We start from the raw sequence: 17,718 nt of genomic DNA on the forward strand, positions 1-17,718 counted from the left end.
ATCATTTGGCAATCTTGGGCATTTATCAGTTTATTTGCAATACAGGAACAAATGTGGCTAACAGGAAATGACAAGAATTAGTTTATGATTGCGAAAAGGCAAGTAATTAAGTTCGATAGAATTAACAAATGCCAACATCTACTTTGTCCGAGCCGTTATTGATGAAATGAACTTCCTCTGTATGGAACCAAATGGTATTTTCTCAGCCACTTTAAGTGACATGTTAGTAGCCTGAAATTAAAAGTAAGGTAATTGCTAAGCTAGTAAACTGGACCGTCTAACACATGCTAAAACAAAACCAGAGTGCTATCTAAGGCACTTTTAGAATCTTTAAGATTTATTAATGTATACACTTGAGGTTTGAAACCTGTTTTATAAACATTTAGCATAGTATTTGTGTTCAAAAATTGGCAAAGTTTAGCTAACAAAATTTCACTACTTACAATGTTGTGCATAGAAAATGACAGATGTTGTTACCTTTTCAAATATGACTGGCAGTGCCTCAGTGTATAAAACACTCTCACATATACAAGCGGCAGCCTGAAAAAAATGGTACGGAATTATCAGCAAGCTAATTTTTAAAACATATTTTAATTCGCAGTTCTTCATTATTATTTCCAAATGCAATGAACAAATAAGCTGCAAAGTGTATAAGAACATTTAAGAAAAAATGTCTTCTGTACACTGAGTGTTAGTAAATTCCAGTCACATTTTAACATGGCAATTATATCATAGTATACTGAAGACGCATTCAACAATTCTAAATGCAAAGCTGTAATAATGTTCCATTGTTTGGTATAATTTGTATAATATTCTCACGTTGATTATTAGAATCTGAGGGTGTGAAGGAAATTATTTTGAGATACATATGATGAAATAGTTTATATTTATTTTGTGAGTGGAATAAAGAACTTAAGCTATATTTACACGATTTTTAAAGAAATTTGGGCCATTTGTCCATAGACTTACTTTTTTCTATTACATCAAAGAGTAAATAGTTTAAGTGAAAGAAAACATCTTTCGAAATATGGAAATGATTAAATCTATTGCACCACATTTGTATTGATAGGCTTATATTAAGAGTTCAAGTGAATGTCAATATTTCCATCTCCATTGATGAATGGTTACACAGTATTCATATACGAGAAAACAAATACAGCATACTTATTATCAATCTTCAACGCTGCTAGCAAATCCTTATTCGCCATCTCTCGAACACCATTTGGCCATGAATACATACTGCAATTAAATCATAATATTGATTTAAGGTTGTAAATATCTCATATAAAAGAAAAGTCTACGAAAAATCATTCTTTTGTTGATCACCTCAAACCGTTCAAAGTCTTAAAACCTATTGTGCAAATATTAAAGTGTTGTTTACAACAAAGATATGCTTTATGAATGGCCTGTACGATAGTATTAGGCAAAATATATTAAAACATTATTTGTGGTTTGCTTTACTGCCATGATATTATTTTTAAGTCTGAAGCAGTTAAATATTCCTAAAAATTCAATGAAGTAAAAAGACCTGTTTGTACCCAATTTTAGGATCACATAATATCCTATTGGAAAATCATGTTTAAAAAAACGAAGGTGTTTTACATATTTCTTGTTAACATTACCAGAATATAAGATCGTTACCCTTACTCTTTCCTGCCTTTCCTCATGGTATTGCTCTCAACAACCTGCATAACCTGAAATTATATTTGAATGTTTCAATACTTGATACCTTTGTCATTATCAATGAAGATTGTAAGTCTTGTTATTAAACCTTTCGATTCCCGCAATCTTTGATATTCTTCAAGACATACTAGTATTACATAAAGAAAAGGAAAATGTTTATTGTGCATGATATCTGATCTGCTATCATTGCCGCAATTGATTAAAATAAAATTTTAACAAATGGAAGCAAGTCTCTCAATGAAAATCTGACATTGCATTCAGAATGTTATGCACCAGTCATTTGTAACCACACCCCCCTCCCCCATCCTGCGATAGCAAGGCAATTGGGCCATTTTTTGCCTTCCAGATGGCCCCGCAGTGCTGGGTGAATGGGGTGGTTTTGTCCTCGCGCAATATACAGCAGGAATGGGCCTTACCTACGGTCCCCGGGTGCGGGCGAATTTGGTGGGGTTTTACCATCAGTTCTTCGCTGCAGGGCGGGGATTTTACCCAGGCTTGGCTGGACCGAAAGTCAAAGTCCACTCTACATGTATTTCCCGGACCTAGGCTGTGGTTACAATTGACTGTTGCACAATAGTGACTTCAACTTTGAAGAAGGTTTGTGGGTCTTACACTTGACAACGTGCCTTTATGAACCATACATAGATAAAATTAACATTCAAATATTCGTCTCTTGATATGTCGCTTAAATCACAAGTCAAACAGTATATACTAAGTAAAAGCATGTATCTTTAAGTGTTAGCATACTTGATCCCAATCCTTTTGTACATGGCACAGCGACAAATCATAATGTTAGCTGCTCAGGGTGACGCAGTACTTTCAAAGTTGACTGGAGGGTAGTCACCCATGTCGTCATATTGGAAGTCCAAGTTAAAATCACTTAAAATCGTTATAATTCTTAAATGTGGGAGCTTGAGGTGTTGTCCGGAAACAGAAATAGTTGACATGGTCGCAGTCAACAGTTTCATGGTTTACTTTACGGTAATACTTTAGGGCTGTATAGATTTCAATGGTCAGTACGTGAGCGTGTATAGAATAAAACCCCGACCTCGGAGGAGGCCTTAGCTGGTAGCGTATAGCATGTAGGAGGTGAGTTCAGCTGGTAGCGCATCGCATGTCGTAAGAGTGTATAGCAGGTAGCGCATCACATGTCGGAGGTAAGCTAAGAATGTAGTGCATAGCATGTCGGAGTCGGGTTCAGCTGGTAGTGCATAGGATGTCGGAGGTGGGTTCAGCTTGTAGCGCATGGCATGTCGGAGCTGGGTTCAGGTGAAAATGCATCATACGTCAGCTGTGAGCCTAGCTAGTAGTGCATCATTTGTCGGATGTGGGTTCAGATGGGTTCAGATGGTAGTGCAAAGGAATGTCGGAGAATGGTATAGCTGTTAGCGATTCACATGTCGGAGGTGAGCTTAGCTGGTAGTGCCTCACTTGCAGGAAGTGGGTTTAGCTGGTAGTGCATTGCATGTCGGAGCTGGGTTCAGGTGGAAGAGCATCATATGCCAGAAGTGGGTACAGCTGGTAGCGAATCATTTGTCGGAGGTGGGTTCAGCTTGTAGCGCATTGCATGTCGGAGGTGGGTTCAGGTGGAAGAGCATCATATGCCGGAAGTGGGTTCAGCTGATATCGCTTCATATGTCGGAGAAGGATATAGCTGGTAGTGCGAAGCATGTCGGAGAAGGGTTCAGGTAGTAGTGCATCATATGACAAAGGTGAGCTTAGATGGTATTGAATAGCATGTCGGAAGCGGGTTCAGTTTGTAGTGCATTGCATGTCGGAGGTGGGTTCAGGTGGTAGTGCATCACATGTCAGAGGTGAGCTTAGTTGGAAGTGCATTAGCTGCCGGAAGTGGGTTCAGCTGGTAGCGCATCAGATGTTGGAGATGGGTATAACTGGTAGTGCATAGCTTGTCGTATGTGGGTATAGCTGGTAGTGCATAGCTTGTCGTATGTGGGTATAGCTGGTAGTGCATAGCTTGTCGTATGTGGGTATAGCTGATAGTGCATAGCTTGTCGTATGTGGGTATAGCTGGTAGCGCATCACCTGTTGGAGGTGGGTTTAGCTTGTAGCGCAACACATGTCGGTGGTGAGCTTAGCTGGTAGTTCATCATATGCCGGAAGTGGGTATAGCTGGTTGTGCATAGAATGCCGGAGCAGGGTTCAGCTGATAGCGCCTCGTATGTTGGAGGTGAGTATAGCTGGTAGCGCATCACTTGCCGGAGGTGAGCTTAGCTGGTAGTACGAGCTTGTTATGATTAGCTGACACGTATACCGCATATTTTGTACTTGCATATTCAATCCGTTTTATTAACAATTTGGCTGCCATAACGAAATTTCGCTGCACCAGTATATGCCCAACGAATCAATATAGGAGATTATAAGTATCTTCCATGGCCGAGAGTGTAAGATAGGTTCATTCCGACCCGAGGGTAGGGTGTTTTGCGGAAACGAGGTTTACCGAGTTTCCGCAAAACACCCTGCGTGAGGGTCGGAATGAACCTATCTTACACGAGCGGCTATTGTAGATGCTTTTTCTCCCACCTCAGTTAAACAAAATTAAGTAAAAAATGTATTTTTTTGCTGGAACTCTTTTGTGCTTAGTGAAAATAATTGCGTACGGATATGGGATAATTCGTGGTTGTCATGGATATTCGCGCAGTGATTAAGAGTATGTAAATGGTCGGATCGGTCTTTAAATAGTCCTAAGCAGAGTGAAGAATTATTTCTTGAATGGTGCGTGAAAAATGTTTTATGGTGACATTCGAAGCGAGAAATAATAAACTAGAGTTCTAAATATTGCCACAAGACAAGGTTTCCATGATGCTACAGACGACAGTCTTCAACAAGGGAGGTAATTACAATGTGGTGACCATAAAAAAGGAGTTCCATACGGGCATTTTATCTTCGCCCGTGGGCAAGATAAGAATATCTAGCATGGTTAAATTATTGGATCTACTTATCTGAGGTGGGAGAAAAATAATTAAAGCGGCGTAGCTCCTTTATTTATAATATACATGTTTTGTTATAAACTTGCGCGCATTAAAGAACCAGGGGTAGATGTTGACATGTTAACATCCTGCCTGTGCACCAGTCCTACAACATAACAAGAAGGGTACCCTCACTGCACGAAAACGCGAAAATGCGACAGTACGATGATGATAATGCGATAAACTATCGTGTTTTCACCATCGTACTTTCGCGTTTTCACCATCGTAATATCGTGATTTCGCGTTTTCATCGTCGTACTATCGTACTGTCGTGTTTTCATCATCGTACTATCGCATTTTCATCCTCGTATTGTCGTGTTTTCATCATCGTACTATCGCTTTTTCATCATCGTACTGTCATGTTTCATCATCGTACTATCGTGTTTTCATCATCGTACTGTCGTGTTTTCATCATCGTACTATCGCGTTTTCATCATCGTACTGTCGTGTTTTCATCATCGTACTATCGCGTTTTCATCATCGTACTGTCGTGTTTTCATCATCGTACTATCGCGTTTTCATCATCGTACTGTCGCGTTTTCACCATCGTAGTTTCTTGATTTCATCATCGTACTGTCTAGTTTTCATCATCGTACTATCGCGTTTTCATCATCGTACTGTCGCGTTTTCACCATCGTAGTTTCGTGATTTCATCATCGTACTGTCTTGTTTTCATCATCGTACTATCGCGTTTTCATCATCGTACTGTCGTGTTTTCATCATCGTACTATCGCGTTTTCATCATCGTACTATCGCGTTTTCACCATCATACTATCGAGTATCGCGTATCAGATCAGAACACATTCACAAGCGATGCCCCTAACGACATTCCGTACTATATAGCATTCACGATATAAACTGTTGGGCTAAATGGCAGACAAGTCGTTTGAGAAGACCCCCGGATGTTGATGGGTATTGTGTAGCCTTTGCACAACCGTCGTTATCGATTTTTAACCGCAAACATGTTGAGGTTTCAAACTTGGAAGGGTAGTGTCATTTACCAATAACAGGAGACGTCATCGGAGCAATCAACAGCCCAAAGAATTAAATTTGTGCGACAAAATTGCTGCATCGTAAACGTGTGCATCTACTGATCATGACTTAGAAAGTTTGGTGAAATTAGTTTTGCGCCCTATTGCTTCAATGGTTATTGATAATCATTCCCCACTATTGTTTTGAAGCCTTCACTTTAGCAGTATTAAAAAGCGCTGGCTCTTTATTTCAAACCCATAGATTGGCTCGTGAGGAAAATCGCGCCATGACGAAAGTGGAAAAAATTGTGTCACTTGTATAACGGATTTGTATTCAAGCCAATAATTGATTATAAACAAGATTTGAAAACGATTTGAATGGCATTTTTCTCCATTGTGATTCTTTGTCATTATAAAATTATGATGTTAAATCCATGTTGTTGTTTTATTTGTATAATTTACTTCTACCATATCTTATTTTGACAATATCGGTTGGTTTAAAGATTAAGGAATCTGATCCACAAATGAGAATTTCTTCGCGCCATTGACGATACATGTTAAAGGAACAAGACACCAGATGGTTAAATTGCAAGAATAAAAGATAAATGTCAAAAACGTGCATAAAATTGACATCGGTGTGTTCAACGCAGTAAATCTTACTGATGGATCGCTTACATGTATCTTTCGCAGCTTATGCGCATTTTTCTAATTCAAGGTTTACTAGGATTTTGTCAGTAATTTAAAAATAGCATCGGTATATTTATCTGTACTCATAACAGATATGATTTAAGCCTTCGTTTTATTATCGGAGTTTGATAAGGTGATTCGGCAAACCTGTTTCAAAAATAATGTTTTGACAGTGCTCAGTCAGAGAGGCCGTATTGTGAAAAGGTTTGTGGAAGTGTTTTAAGAAACTAAACTCTCAATCAAACTCTGGTAAAAAAAAGCGAAGGCGTGGCTTCGTAAGCGGCGTAGACTGTGCTATGTTTCATTTAAAACGGTGAAGAAATAGGGAAATTATTTTTGTTTAAAGTCTTCATTCAAAGCAAAATGTTGCCCTCCGACGTAGCATTTAAGACGTAATTTATCACGTGGTATACACACACTGAATGAGGCAGCAACATGATCGTTGCGTGATTTTATTTAAACAATGTAAGGTGACGTTTCATCGGCCTCCGACTTGACCGCATTGACAGTTCTAGGCTTATTTTGAGGAAATACTGTTTTTGCCGAATTTTAGACCATTTAGTGTCTAGCCTCTTTAATGCCTTGTGTTCAAATTATTCGAAAAGGTATTGCTTGTTAATTGTACAAAAAACAAAAATAAGTTAAATAAATTGTCAAAGCGACTTCATCCATAAAGTCTTTACTGTAGTTTGCATTTAAGCTCTTTATTTGAACTGAAATCAATCGTTACATTTTGAAAAAATAATCAAGCTTGTGTTATTTAGTTTTGTGTTAATTTTTCTGCATATGAAACCTTTTCAAATGATTTCTAAAATATTAAAGGATTACCAGGTTTCAAAAATTAACAAATTTGTGGTTCGTACACCTTAATGTCCAAAACCTAATTATTTTTACCAAAAAGACTTGTAAGGTAAAAATAACAGTGATATTACTGTTAATGTCTTTTGAAAACACAAGTATATATAATGATATTAGTATTTAAATTAATAAGTGTGAATTTGAGTTTCAAAGAAGTCCATGTTGACGTAATTAACAAAACAGCTGAATAACGTAATAACTTGATCTTTTAGTACTTACTTTGTTGGCATAAGTTTTAACAACAACCATTGAAGCTTTTAATATTTATTTATGTAAACGTCATATAACGTCAGATGAGCGTATAAGTTGAACCTAAAGGGATCCGGATTTTTGATTAATAATTCCACGTATTGTTTTCTTCATGTGATTGTGATAGTGTGATCAAATAATTTTAATTGGGAGTGCTCTTTAATAAAAGAGTTTTATACAAATCGGATTTAAGTTGTGTTTTTCTTCATATGGTTGCGCTAGTGTGAAAGAATAGTTTTAATTGACTGTGCTTTTTATATAAAGTAAAAAATATACCAATCGGATTCAAGAATTTTAAATTGAAAATGATAAATTGGGAATATATAAAACTGGATTGGGACATGGGAACGATGCGGAAGAAAGTTGCTGCAAATGGTAATAAATGATGAGTGGGTGGAATCTACGGGCCACTTTTTTCAAGGAAAGTTTATGTACTCATTAAAAAACTTATTTTAATTTATACAATGCAAAATTTGAAATAACATGGTATGGTCAATGCTTTCACACACATTGACACAATTTTTTTCTGTATTATGATAAAGGATAGTTTAAACTTATATGTTTTACAACAAATGTGAAACAAGTCATTTCAACATTATATTAATCACTCTGTTGACACGAATTTACGCGAGAGTGTGGTCTTGTGTTTTTAAGGAAAACAGGAGTATCCGGAGGAAACTCATGCACTTGTCCGGCCTGGTGATCACACACAAAACTCACTTCATAAAGGATAATACAAAAGTAAAAAAACCCTGTCCGGGTAGCGCAGTGGTTAATGTACTCGTTTCTCACATATGCGACCCGGGTTCGATTCCCGGCCTGGGCGCATGTGAGTTTGGTTTGCGGTCACGTGAGTTTCCTCCAGGTACTCCGGTTTCCCCCACAGTACAAGACCACACTCGCGTCATCGTGCAAACGAAAGTAATTAATATAAGTTGCAATAGCTTGTTTCATAATCGTTGTGAAATAAATAAGTTGAAACTAAACTAAAACAAACCAGGAAACATTTCAGTCTTACAATATCACTCGGTGTAAAAATAAAAGACAATACAATGAGACATGCTAATACTTATTTAACATACCGTATAAGTATACATAATACAAAATATGTTTGATTATATAATATCAAAATGAACTTATGGCAGAAACAAATCTTAAATGATGCTAAGTGTTTGGCCTAGATTTTTAGCCAATGAGTGGCGCTAGATTTTTAAAATGTTAAGTGTCTTATATGTGAATAATCGTTACTTATTGCTGAAGACGACATTAAATGATTATATTTAAATCCATTGCTATAACTGCGTGTACGCATATAGCCACGCATTCTATTCTCATAGACGCCGTTTCAGCGTCCACGCCGATTTAAAGCTGCACTTTCACAGATTTAAGGTTTTGACAACTTTTTTTATTTTGTTTTTGTCTTGGAACGAGCCCTTTTATGCGAAAATGCATAAAAACCAGTAAATTATATAAGTCTGCTGACGAATCATCAGAGCGCAGATGTTCATATTTAAGTTTTAAAAAATGATGTTCTATGCATTGTTCTTAAACCACAAATAACACTTAAGGTCATAGAACATTAATTTTCGAACAGAAATATGAAAATCTGCGATCTGATAAAACGGCGCGGAGTTGGCGTTTAGTGGCCGTGAATAATGTAGCCATCAGTTTGTTTCTGCCCTGACGTTTAAGCTGAGACCAAGAGAAGAAAGAATCTTCCACCGACCGTCGAAGAACGCCAGTACAACCAAATATGCAGCAGGAAGGGCGTTACAACAAGCGGATGTTTCGCACGTCAACTAAACGATAACGTCGCAGACGTCTCCTACAGTATGCTTGGTCCAAATGACATCCGATGCATCTCTGTGGCATTAAAAGTAGGGGACATGTTTTCATGTAGCTGACTTGTTAATGAATAAGTTATTTCTCTTAGTTGTTTAGGTTCAATTCTTATTAAACAATTTAAAACTCAAAGAATCCTCTTCCATGTTCTTATGGATGCATTTACCCTTTACAACAGATGTGGTAGTGATAATTTAAGTTAGATAGACACACCTTACTAAAATTGAACTATTAACATGTTTTCATTAGTAGCTCGTCTTAGTTTCGAGCAAAAACAAGCTGATGTTTTGTAATGGCATTAGTCTTGCCGGCGTCTTGTAAAAACATTGACCGTAACGCATAAAACGTTAAAGATATTTACATGAAACTTGGTTTACAAGTTGCCAGTGACAATAGGCTTATGTTTAGCAATGCTAATAACTCTGACTTTAATCATTATTTAGATATGCCCTTTTTGGATAAAAACAAATATTGATTTCTTTTTTAACTGTATACGGATATTACTATGTTCCAGACAAATGTGACGATAAAAGACCTTGACCTTACCGGAAACGACCTGAGCGGAAAGGGAGCCCTGTATCTTGCCAAGGCGCTCGAGGCGAACTCTACCGTCGACGATGTGGTAAAAACATACTCTATGGGAATAGTATCAAGAAGCATAAGAGAAAATATCTTAATAACAGTTAGATGACATGAATAAATTCTTAATGAATAAGAATGGGCGGAGTGAGCGTAGCGCACGTGCCTTTCTTAATCATTAAGAAATTACTTCAGTTCATCTAACTGACTTGGAATACAACCTCCTTGGCGGTACTATGACAACGCAAAATCTGACACAGGGAGTATGTATCGGATGAGTGACAGTAGGCGGAACTGTAAACACTCGCGAAAGGTAAAATTCTTAATGATTAAAGGGACTGTGCACCAGATTGGCACCTGTAACGAATCTCAGGACAATTATCTAATATAATGTGTTACGCTTTGATATCATAATTGTAAAAAAAGTACCAAATGTAAAAAAAAAATGTGTCGGAGACCGGGTTTGAACCCGTGTCGCCAAAATTGCAGTCACGCGGCGACCACTGAGCTACGAAGGCTTACTCTCAGTGGTTGACATAATTTAAGTATTTAGACATAATTACGATAATTATTAAGCGCTCTCTGACGTCACGTCTCTCCCATAATTCTTAGGTAATAGGTGGCGCTGTTTTTAGCGCTATTTTCATTGTTAAGCGCGCCGCCAGCCGAGCGGTCATCGTTTATAGTTTAAATTTAATTATTAATAAACAATTTAAAACTATTGCACATAGGGAATGTGTATCGGATGAGTGACAGTAGGCGGAACTGTAAACACCCGCGAAAGGTGAAATTCTTAATGATTAAAGGGACCGTACACCAGATTGGCACCTGTAACGAATCTCAGGACAATTATCTAATAGAATGTGTTACGCTTTGATATCATAATTGTAAAAAAAAGTACCAAAATGTAAAAAAAAAAATGTGTCGGAAACCGGGTTCGAACCTGTGTCACCAAAATTGCAGTCCAGCGTCGTATCCACTGAGCTACGAAGGCTTATTCTAATTGGGTGACATAATTAAGCTATACACCTACCTCGGTTATATCACGTGATAACATCGACTAGCCAATCACGCATAAGGAATGAATTCTACCTGGTAGACAAACCCAGTAATCTTTTTTAATGAAATACGAAATAACTGCTAAACTTCAGTAAATTGTAAGCTATGTGGTACTTTAGTTAGTATGTTTCAATGCATTGTACACATCGATGCCAAGTTTATGTCAGTTTTCGACACTTTTCTTTTTTTCCCCGCTATTTTATCATACGGAGTACAGCCCCTTTAATGATTAAGTCAAGCACTTAATGCTCACAAATTTGCAATTTCAATGGCTTAAAATGTAGGTTGTATGGAATTTAATTGAATATAAACAGAGTATCAGAAATATAATTAAAATATAAACTTGTAAATTTAAATATAATAGTAATATTTCCAGCCAAATTATTTGTTTCAAAATATATCTCATTATCACACAAAATTAATGATTCGAAATCGAGCGTACAAATCGCTGTTTGATAAGATGCTCCAATTTTTGTAAGAAAATCTGTAATTGCAGTGTTGCCATGCTTACCTTGAAATAATTTGCTTATAGAAAATAACCTGTATTTCTCAATTCTTCAGAAATATGCCACAACTTATTTGTGTATACGTATAGGAAAGAATAACTATGCAATGTTTTATTTAAAGTCAGAATAAATATACATGGGTCATTGTAAACATACACACATTACAAATAAGTGTGTCAAAGAAAAAGTTTGAAAAAGTTTTGCGCTAACCATAGTTGATTTTGTTTTGAAATAAAGATTGCTACGTAGCGCTCTTTCGACAATTGCCAAATCCTGCCCGAACGTTTAGGCTGCACGAACGCCTGAAACTTGCGAACCAAAAATCTTATTGTTACATAAATATAGTCAAATGACCAATGGGACTAACAATATTTTCTTCCACCTCAGATAAGAAGATCTAAATATTTTTGCCATACTGTAAATTATATTCTTTACCACGCGAAGTTAAAACAGTACCCGTATGAAACCACATTTATTGTCATCACGCAATTGCCTCCCTTGTTGAAACCCTTGTCTGTAGCATTATGGAAACATTGTCTTGTGGAAGTATTCAGTAAACTTCCTTTACGCAAAACACCATACGCTCGGGTTGGGGTGAACCTATCTAAAACGAGTGGCCATGGAAGATTCTTACAATCTCCTATTCCTCACACGCAGGGATAGAGTCATACACAAACCAATGGCAGCAGCGGAAATTCTATCATGGTCAAGGAAAGCAATTTCAAACTCGATTTATTCTTTTGTTTGCAGACCTTAGAAGAATGTAATATAGATCTTCCCGGCCTGCAGGCACTGTGTGCAGTTCTACAAGACATGAAAACCATTAACTACTTAGACCTCTCAAGTTAGTTGAACATGTTTTGTACTCGAAAGCCTTCAAAGTAATACAATTCCAGACAGATTCGATTTAACATCATATCTTCTTGCAAATCATGGAATTGCTTGTTTTGAGGAATTCCATATTTAAAAAAATATGATTTTATTATAGATAGATATCAAATGTCTACATCTTATGATAGAAAACCTTTCACGACGTATCTTATCCTGTGTTCACATAAACAAATATCACTAAATCATATCATGGCTAATGCAATTTTCCATTTAATCACCTTTTCTAACTTTAATTTCAGAAAATAAATTTGGAATGCGACATTCTATTCACCTAGCCGAAGTTATAGAGGTTAACAGTTAATCAGGTGTAATTCTACACATACTTATGTATCCATATGAATAACATAATATAAAAAGATGGGTGCGCATTTCTGCATCGGCCGACAATTTACGTTACGCGTGTTCCCGTTAGAACGAGTATCATATTTTGCAAAGTATTTCTGGAAGAAGAGTAGTTAGTAGTATTTCTGTAACAGGACAGCAGATCAATTTTGACACGAAATATAATGTTAAAATATCTTTAGTGTCGAGATTGATCTGCTGCTCTGTCACAGACATATTACTCACTACTGAGAAGCAATTTGATGCTTTTAATGAAGTTAACTGAGTTAAATGGTAGCCGATCTGCCTTGAACAAATTTGCACCGGAAGAAACCATCAAGGACCACGCTATTTTTGTTCGAGATTCAAATCCATAAGTTTTTGACCCGATATTAAATGGTGTCCACATTGACATTTTAACCAATGTAAAATATTTAATGATGTCTCTAAAATGTTTACAGCTCAAGCAATAACATATCTAACATATAAAAGCTCGATATTATACACATATGCTTATATAAACTATTATGTATAATCATTGATTCATTCATTCCAATTACAGCTAAACGACTCCATAGAAAACCTGGTGCTGGCAGGAAACGAAATTGACACTTTCGGTGGGTCGTACATCGGAAAAGCTCTTTGTAAGTAGAACACAATAGTCTACCATGGAAGCCAAGATATCGTTACGGCCTTCAGATTCCATACATAAGGTGAAAGGCGTTTCTGGCGATAAAAAATACGTACATGTGTATGCATACTGATAATGAATTTCTAGAGATTAAATCATGAAACGGGGTTAATTGAAATGTTGGTTAGATAATGATAACGTGGACAGCGATGATAATACCAATGATAGCGAAAATGTTGACAACGATGCCAATGTTGACGATAACTATTCATTAGACGTAAGTGGTGATTGTGCATGGTGGCAAGATTTTCATCAAACATTAGCTAACACTTGCGAACACTAGCTTACACAAGCACAGTCGCGAACATTAGCTAGCACCAACTAACACTAGTAAACACTAGCTAACAATTTTTTTTTTTTTTAAATTTAAGAAAGGTTTATTCCAAAATGAAGAAAACTAAAACATAAATAAGATAAAATACAGCGTCACTGTGATGTTATGTATGCAAACCATAGATTGTGGCTTTGATATGTACGTACGTTATAGTTTGAATATTTCATCTTTCCCTTTCCTCAGGCAGTAACGTTGGTTTGAGGAGGTTGGACCTCAGCTGGAATCACATCCGACGAGAAGCTGCGGTCGCCATCTGCTCCGCCCTCAAGGTAAAAACATAGTACAGGCTATATTAATCTATAAAGCTCCAAACCAATTACGTTTGCAGGTATAACTTGCAGTATCAGTCAGAAATGGTCAGCAACATTTTTAGAGTTATAAGTCCAATTTCCTTGCAATCAGTATCATTAATATGATCCGGTACAGCGAATAAATGTCAAATCAACTCGAAATCTTGGGCTGACCTTGGTTTGTGTCCGGTATTTAAATGGTGCCCTGGTTGATAACACACGACCACTTGGTGAGAAACGGACACATAAATCATTACACCATTGCACTGCTTGAGGCTTATATAAAAGAAAAAAACAATAATGAACTCTTGGAAAAAGTAACTGCACTGCACTGGAATTTATACCTCGTGTAGTTTAGTATAATTTAAACTTATTTCTCTTACAGCGATTGTAAAACAAGTTATTATAACATTATATCAATGTACAATGTAGCGCGAAGTGTTGTCTTGTGTTGTACCTCACTGGAATTTTCAAGACATGAGACCTTTAAAATGATATCATTTTCATCTTAAAAAAACGAAATTACGCGATGTTGTGAATATTTCAAAGTGGTGCCTTTCTTTTTGCCAATTTTGGCCACCTTGTACTTCCAACGTTGTTATTCAGAGGGAAGAAACGACTAACCTTGAGTTGTTCAACTACAAAATGATTCAGCCATCTTCCAAATGTATTATCAATTTAATATCAGAACATTGTCTTATAACACTTACCAAAACATTCAATATCCTGTATGTTCAGTTCAACACAACCTTGGAGGATCTAGACCTATCTTGGAACGGGCTCTTTGTGGACGGGTGCCGCGCACTTGGCCATGCCCTACCCCATAACCATACCATGCAACACTTGAGCCTCGCCTGTAACAGAATCAATCCACTGGCTCTCCACGCACTTCTCCCTGGCTTGCAGAAGAATGATTCATTGAAAGAACTCAGGGTATTTTTATCTCCAATAGCTCCTCTCTTCTTAATATCCCACGTATTTAAGAATTCCGGAAAAAGTGCCATTGTCACAGTATTCCTTAGCCTTGAACATAACAATTGAGTGTTGTTATTAAAACAAATATATATCAGTTTCAAAAACTTAAATTGTGTGTGGTTTAGTAGCTTTGTTCTAATGAAAATGAGGAATCAGGCTTGTACCGTCTTGTAATATTTCAAAAAGGTTTGATCATCTGGTACTATTGTTCAATTGCCATGCTTTCCCCAAATGGGCGGAGAGTATCACTCCAGCTCTCGTCTGTCTAACAGGAAACGGAAATTTAGTTAATGCAAAAAACTAGTTCTGAACTTCTATGTATGCCGGCGTTCCACAATGGCGTTCAATGTTAGGTCCCGTTTCTTTTCTGATATTCTAGTACACATTCTATATGACAGAAATAGAAAACTGTAAACACACATTGTTTACCTGCGTTTTCGTATTGTTTAACCGAAATATCATTTACGTTAATACCATCGGTGTGAAAATAATCTGAAACAATCGTAACTTTATGCATTCAAAATGTAGGATTTGTTATATTGACATGGGTTTTTTTATCAACGTTTCTTATCATTGCTATATGCTAAACACACCATTATCCCCATTAAATAACAAGCAAATTTTCAGCTGAGCATGAACCCATTGACGTCACAGGGGTCAATAGCGTTGTTGCGGTGCATGATGAATTCCGAAAACACCCGGATGAAGGAAATTCACATAATGGTATAGTCTTATTTTTTTGTCTCATTGAAGTTCAAATTAAACAAAAAGGGCAAAAGCAGTAGTAATGCTTCAACATTTCCCTGGGCAAATACAGTCAATTGTATGTCAATAACTAAAATGATAAATGACGCCTGAATAAGGCGCATTGCAACTGTATAGATTATTCACCAAGCAGTTTAAACGTTATTTATGGGGAACGCACGAGTTATTTCCAGCAAATGTCAACAAAACCTTGACCTTGACATGTTGATCCATGACGCGGACGAAGAGGGCGCCGGTCAAATACGGCTGTACAAATCGCTGTTTTTGTCAGAGTAAATTCAGTTTAACCCTTTCACGGTAGTTGTGAGGGTGATTTAATTGTACCTGACTAAATTGTGTTCATTTTAATATTGACAACTTACACAAACAATAAATCAATCGTTAGCAGTATTCAATATAACTCTACTCCATATAACCTTGCACCTTTCAGCGAGTACAAAGTTAGCTACAGGAAGACCGTCCGAAAAAATGAGAGAGCTAAAGCTTTCCAAAGTTGAACTCGAAAACAACTCGATGTGGAACTTAAAGAAACTGGTCACGCGGAACTTAAAGAAACTGGTCACGCGTGCGCTTAACGAACGACGCGAGCAGAATGATCTGGAGCTGTGCAGAAAGAGACAGCAGCCGCAAGCCAGCATGTATTTAAAAGGACCGTTGAAAATGCAGTCAGAATGAACAAGAATTTGGAAAAGTATCCAGTTTTACCGAATTCAGATGTATTGGTGCTTTCCCTTGATTCATTTACAACTGAGCCGTTCTATAAATCGTGTATTCCACTTCAAAACATTCAAATTGGAAATGCAAAATGTAAACTCGGAAGAAAAAAATGCATCACCTTTTAAATTAAATTATAAGATTACCTTGTGATACCACAGGTTACTTATGCAAAGGAAACCCTGCAGTTAACATTCATGTCTTATATATTACATTATTTACTTTACACTCAAAAATCTTTTTATCTTGCCATCTATGTTTGCATGATTATTTATGTTATTAAATAATTATAAACCATTTACCTGCAGATAAATATTAAAGGTATCAAATTGTGAAAGAAGAAAATATGTAAGAGGTATTTATAATGTGTTACTGCAGGATGTTGAAAGTAATCCGGGATGTATTAACTGGTTGCCAATGCTAACAAATATGTTTTTCAATTTTTTAATGTTAACATAAATAACATAGAATTGCTCTTATGAGAGAGTGTGTATTATCGCATTGATTGAATATTGAAACCGGAAGATGCTCTTATATACCAAAACATGAAATAATATGTACAGAACAGAAGTTTATTTAGACTTATGCAACAAAGCATCTCGTCAAACAAATATATACAATTAAACAAAATATTCATGCGTGTGATCATCGTTACACGGTAGCCAATATTAATAACAATTCAAGAATAGCTCAACAACTATGGAGAATATTCATGTATAACAATATTGTGAATAATGATAGATATAAGAAGTTGTTTATCTAGTTATTTGGATACATTATGGAAATGCAGATGATTAGTGGGTACAACAGTGATTGCACGGTTACGTCTTAAACAATATCATTGATTAAAAGGTTTCTTCTATTATTTGTCTGTTCCAAAAATTCACATACATTTACAATAGTTGTTTTGTTATTACTACTAACTAGTTGAGTAAATTGATATGTAATACATGTTCTAAATTAGAGGATGATAAACACCTGCTAATGAAATGTAGTTTGTACAATGAAATACGAAAAAAGTACATAAAGTTATTTTTTACGAGACCAAGTATGTTTACCTGTATTGAAATGTTAATGTCCATTCTGTTAATTTATTTAAAAATGTTGCAGTATTTGTTTTTAAAGCATTTGAACGTAGACGCTTGTTTCTAATAGTATACTTTGAGTAAAAGGTTACGACCTACACAAGACATGACTGAAAGTAAAATCAGTATCCACAAAGAATCGTTATCAAACTTTTGGCAACGGTGCTCTAATTATTGAAACCAATGTTTATAAAAAGCTTAGAGAAGCACTCTCTCTCCAAAATAAGATTT

The 17,718-nt window shown here is 36.4% G+C and overlaps 1 protein-coding gene across 1 annotated transcript; it reads left to right on the top strand.

Moving 5' to 3' along the window:
- Positions 1 to 3,828: 3,828 nt before the first annotated feature.
- LOC128225793 (leucine-rich repeat-containing protein 74B-like) lies at positions 3,829 to 16,363 on the top strand. Its single transcript, XM_052935691.1, has 7 exons — positions 3,829 to 3,871; positions 9,128 to 9,312; positions 9,792 to 9,899; positions 13,196 to 13,277; positions 13,842 to 13,927; positions 14,687 to 14,804; positions 16,119 to 16,363. The coding sequence occupies exons 1-7, from the start codon at positions 3,829 to 3,831 to the stop codon at positions 16,361 to 16,363; spliced, it is 867 nt and encodes a 288-aa protein (XP_052791651.1).
- The last annotated feature ends 1,355 nt before the right edge of the window (positions 16,364 to 17,718 follow it).

The sequence above is a fragment of the Mya arenaria genome, chromosome 3 (genome assembly GCF_026914265.1).
Source record: "Mya arenaria isolate MELC-2E11 chromosome 3, ASM2691426v1".
Lineage (NCBI taxonomy): Eukaryota > Metazoa > Mollusca > Bivalvia > Myida > Myidae > Mya > Mya arenaria.

What these genes read in the sequence shown, in the direction of transcription:
- LOC128225793 (XM_052935691.1), top strand. Translation starts at nt 3,829, where the DNA reads ATGCCGGAGCAGGGTTCAGCTGATAGCGCCTCGTATGTTGGAG. An exon ending in ACTCTACCGTCGACGATGTG is followed by an intron (nt 9,900 to 13,195) that starts GTAAAAACATAC and finishes TTCCAATTACAG; the next exon opens with CTAAACGACTCCATAGAAAA. An exon ending in GCAACACTTGAGCCTCGCCT is followed by an intron (nt 14,805 to 16,118) that starts GTAACAGAATCA and finishes TGCACCTTTCAG; the next exon opens with CGAGTACAAAGTTAGCTACA.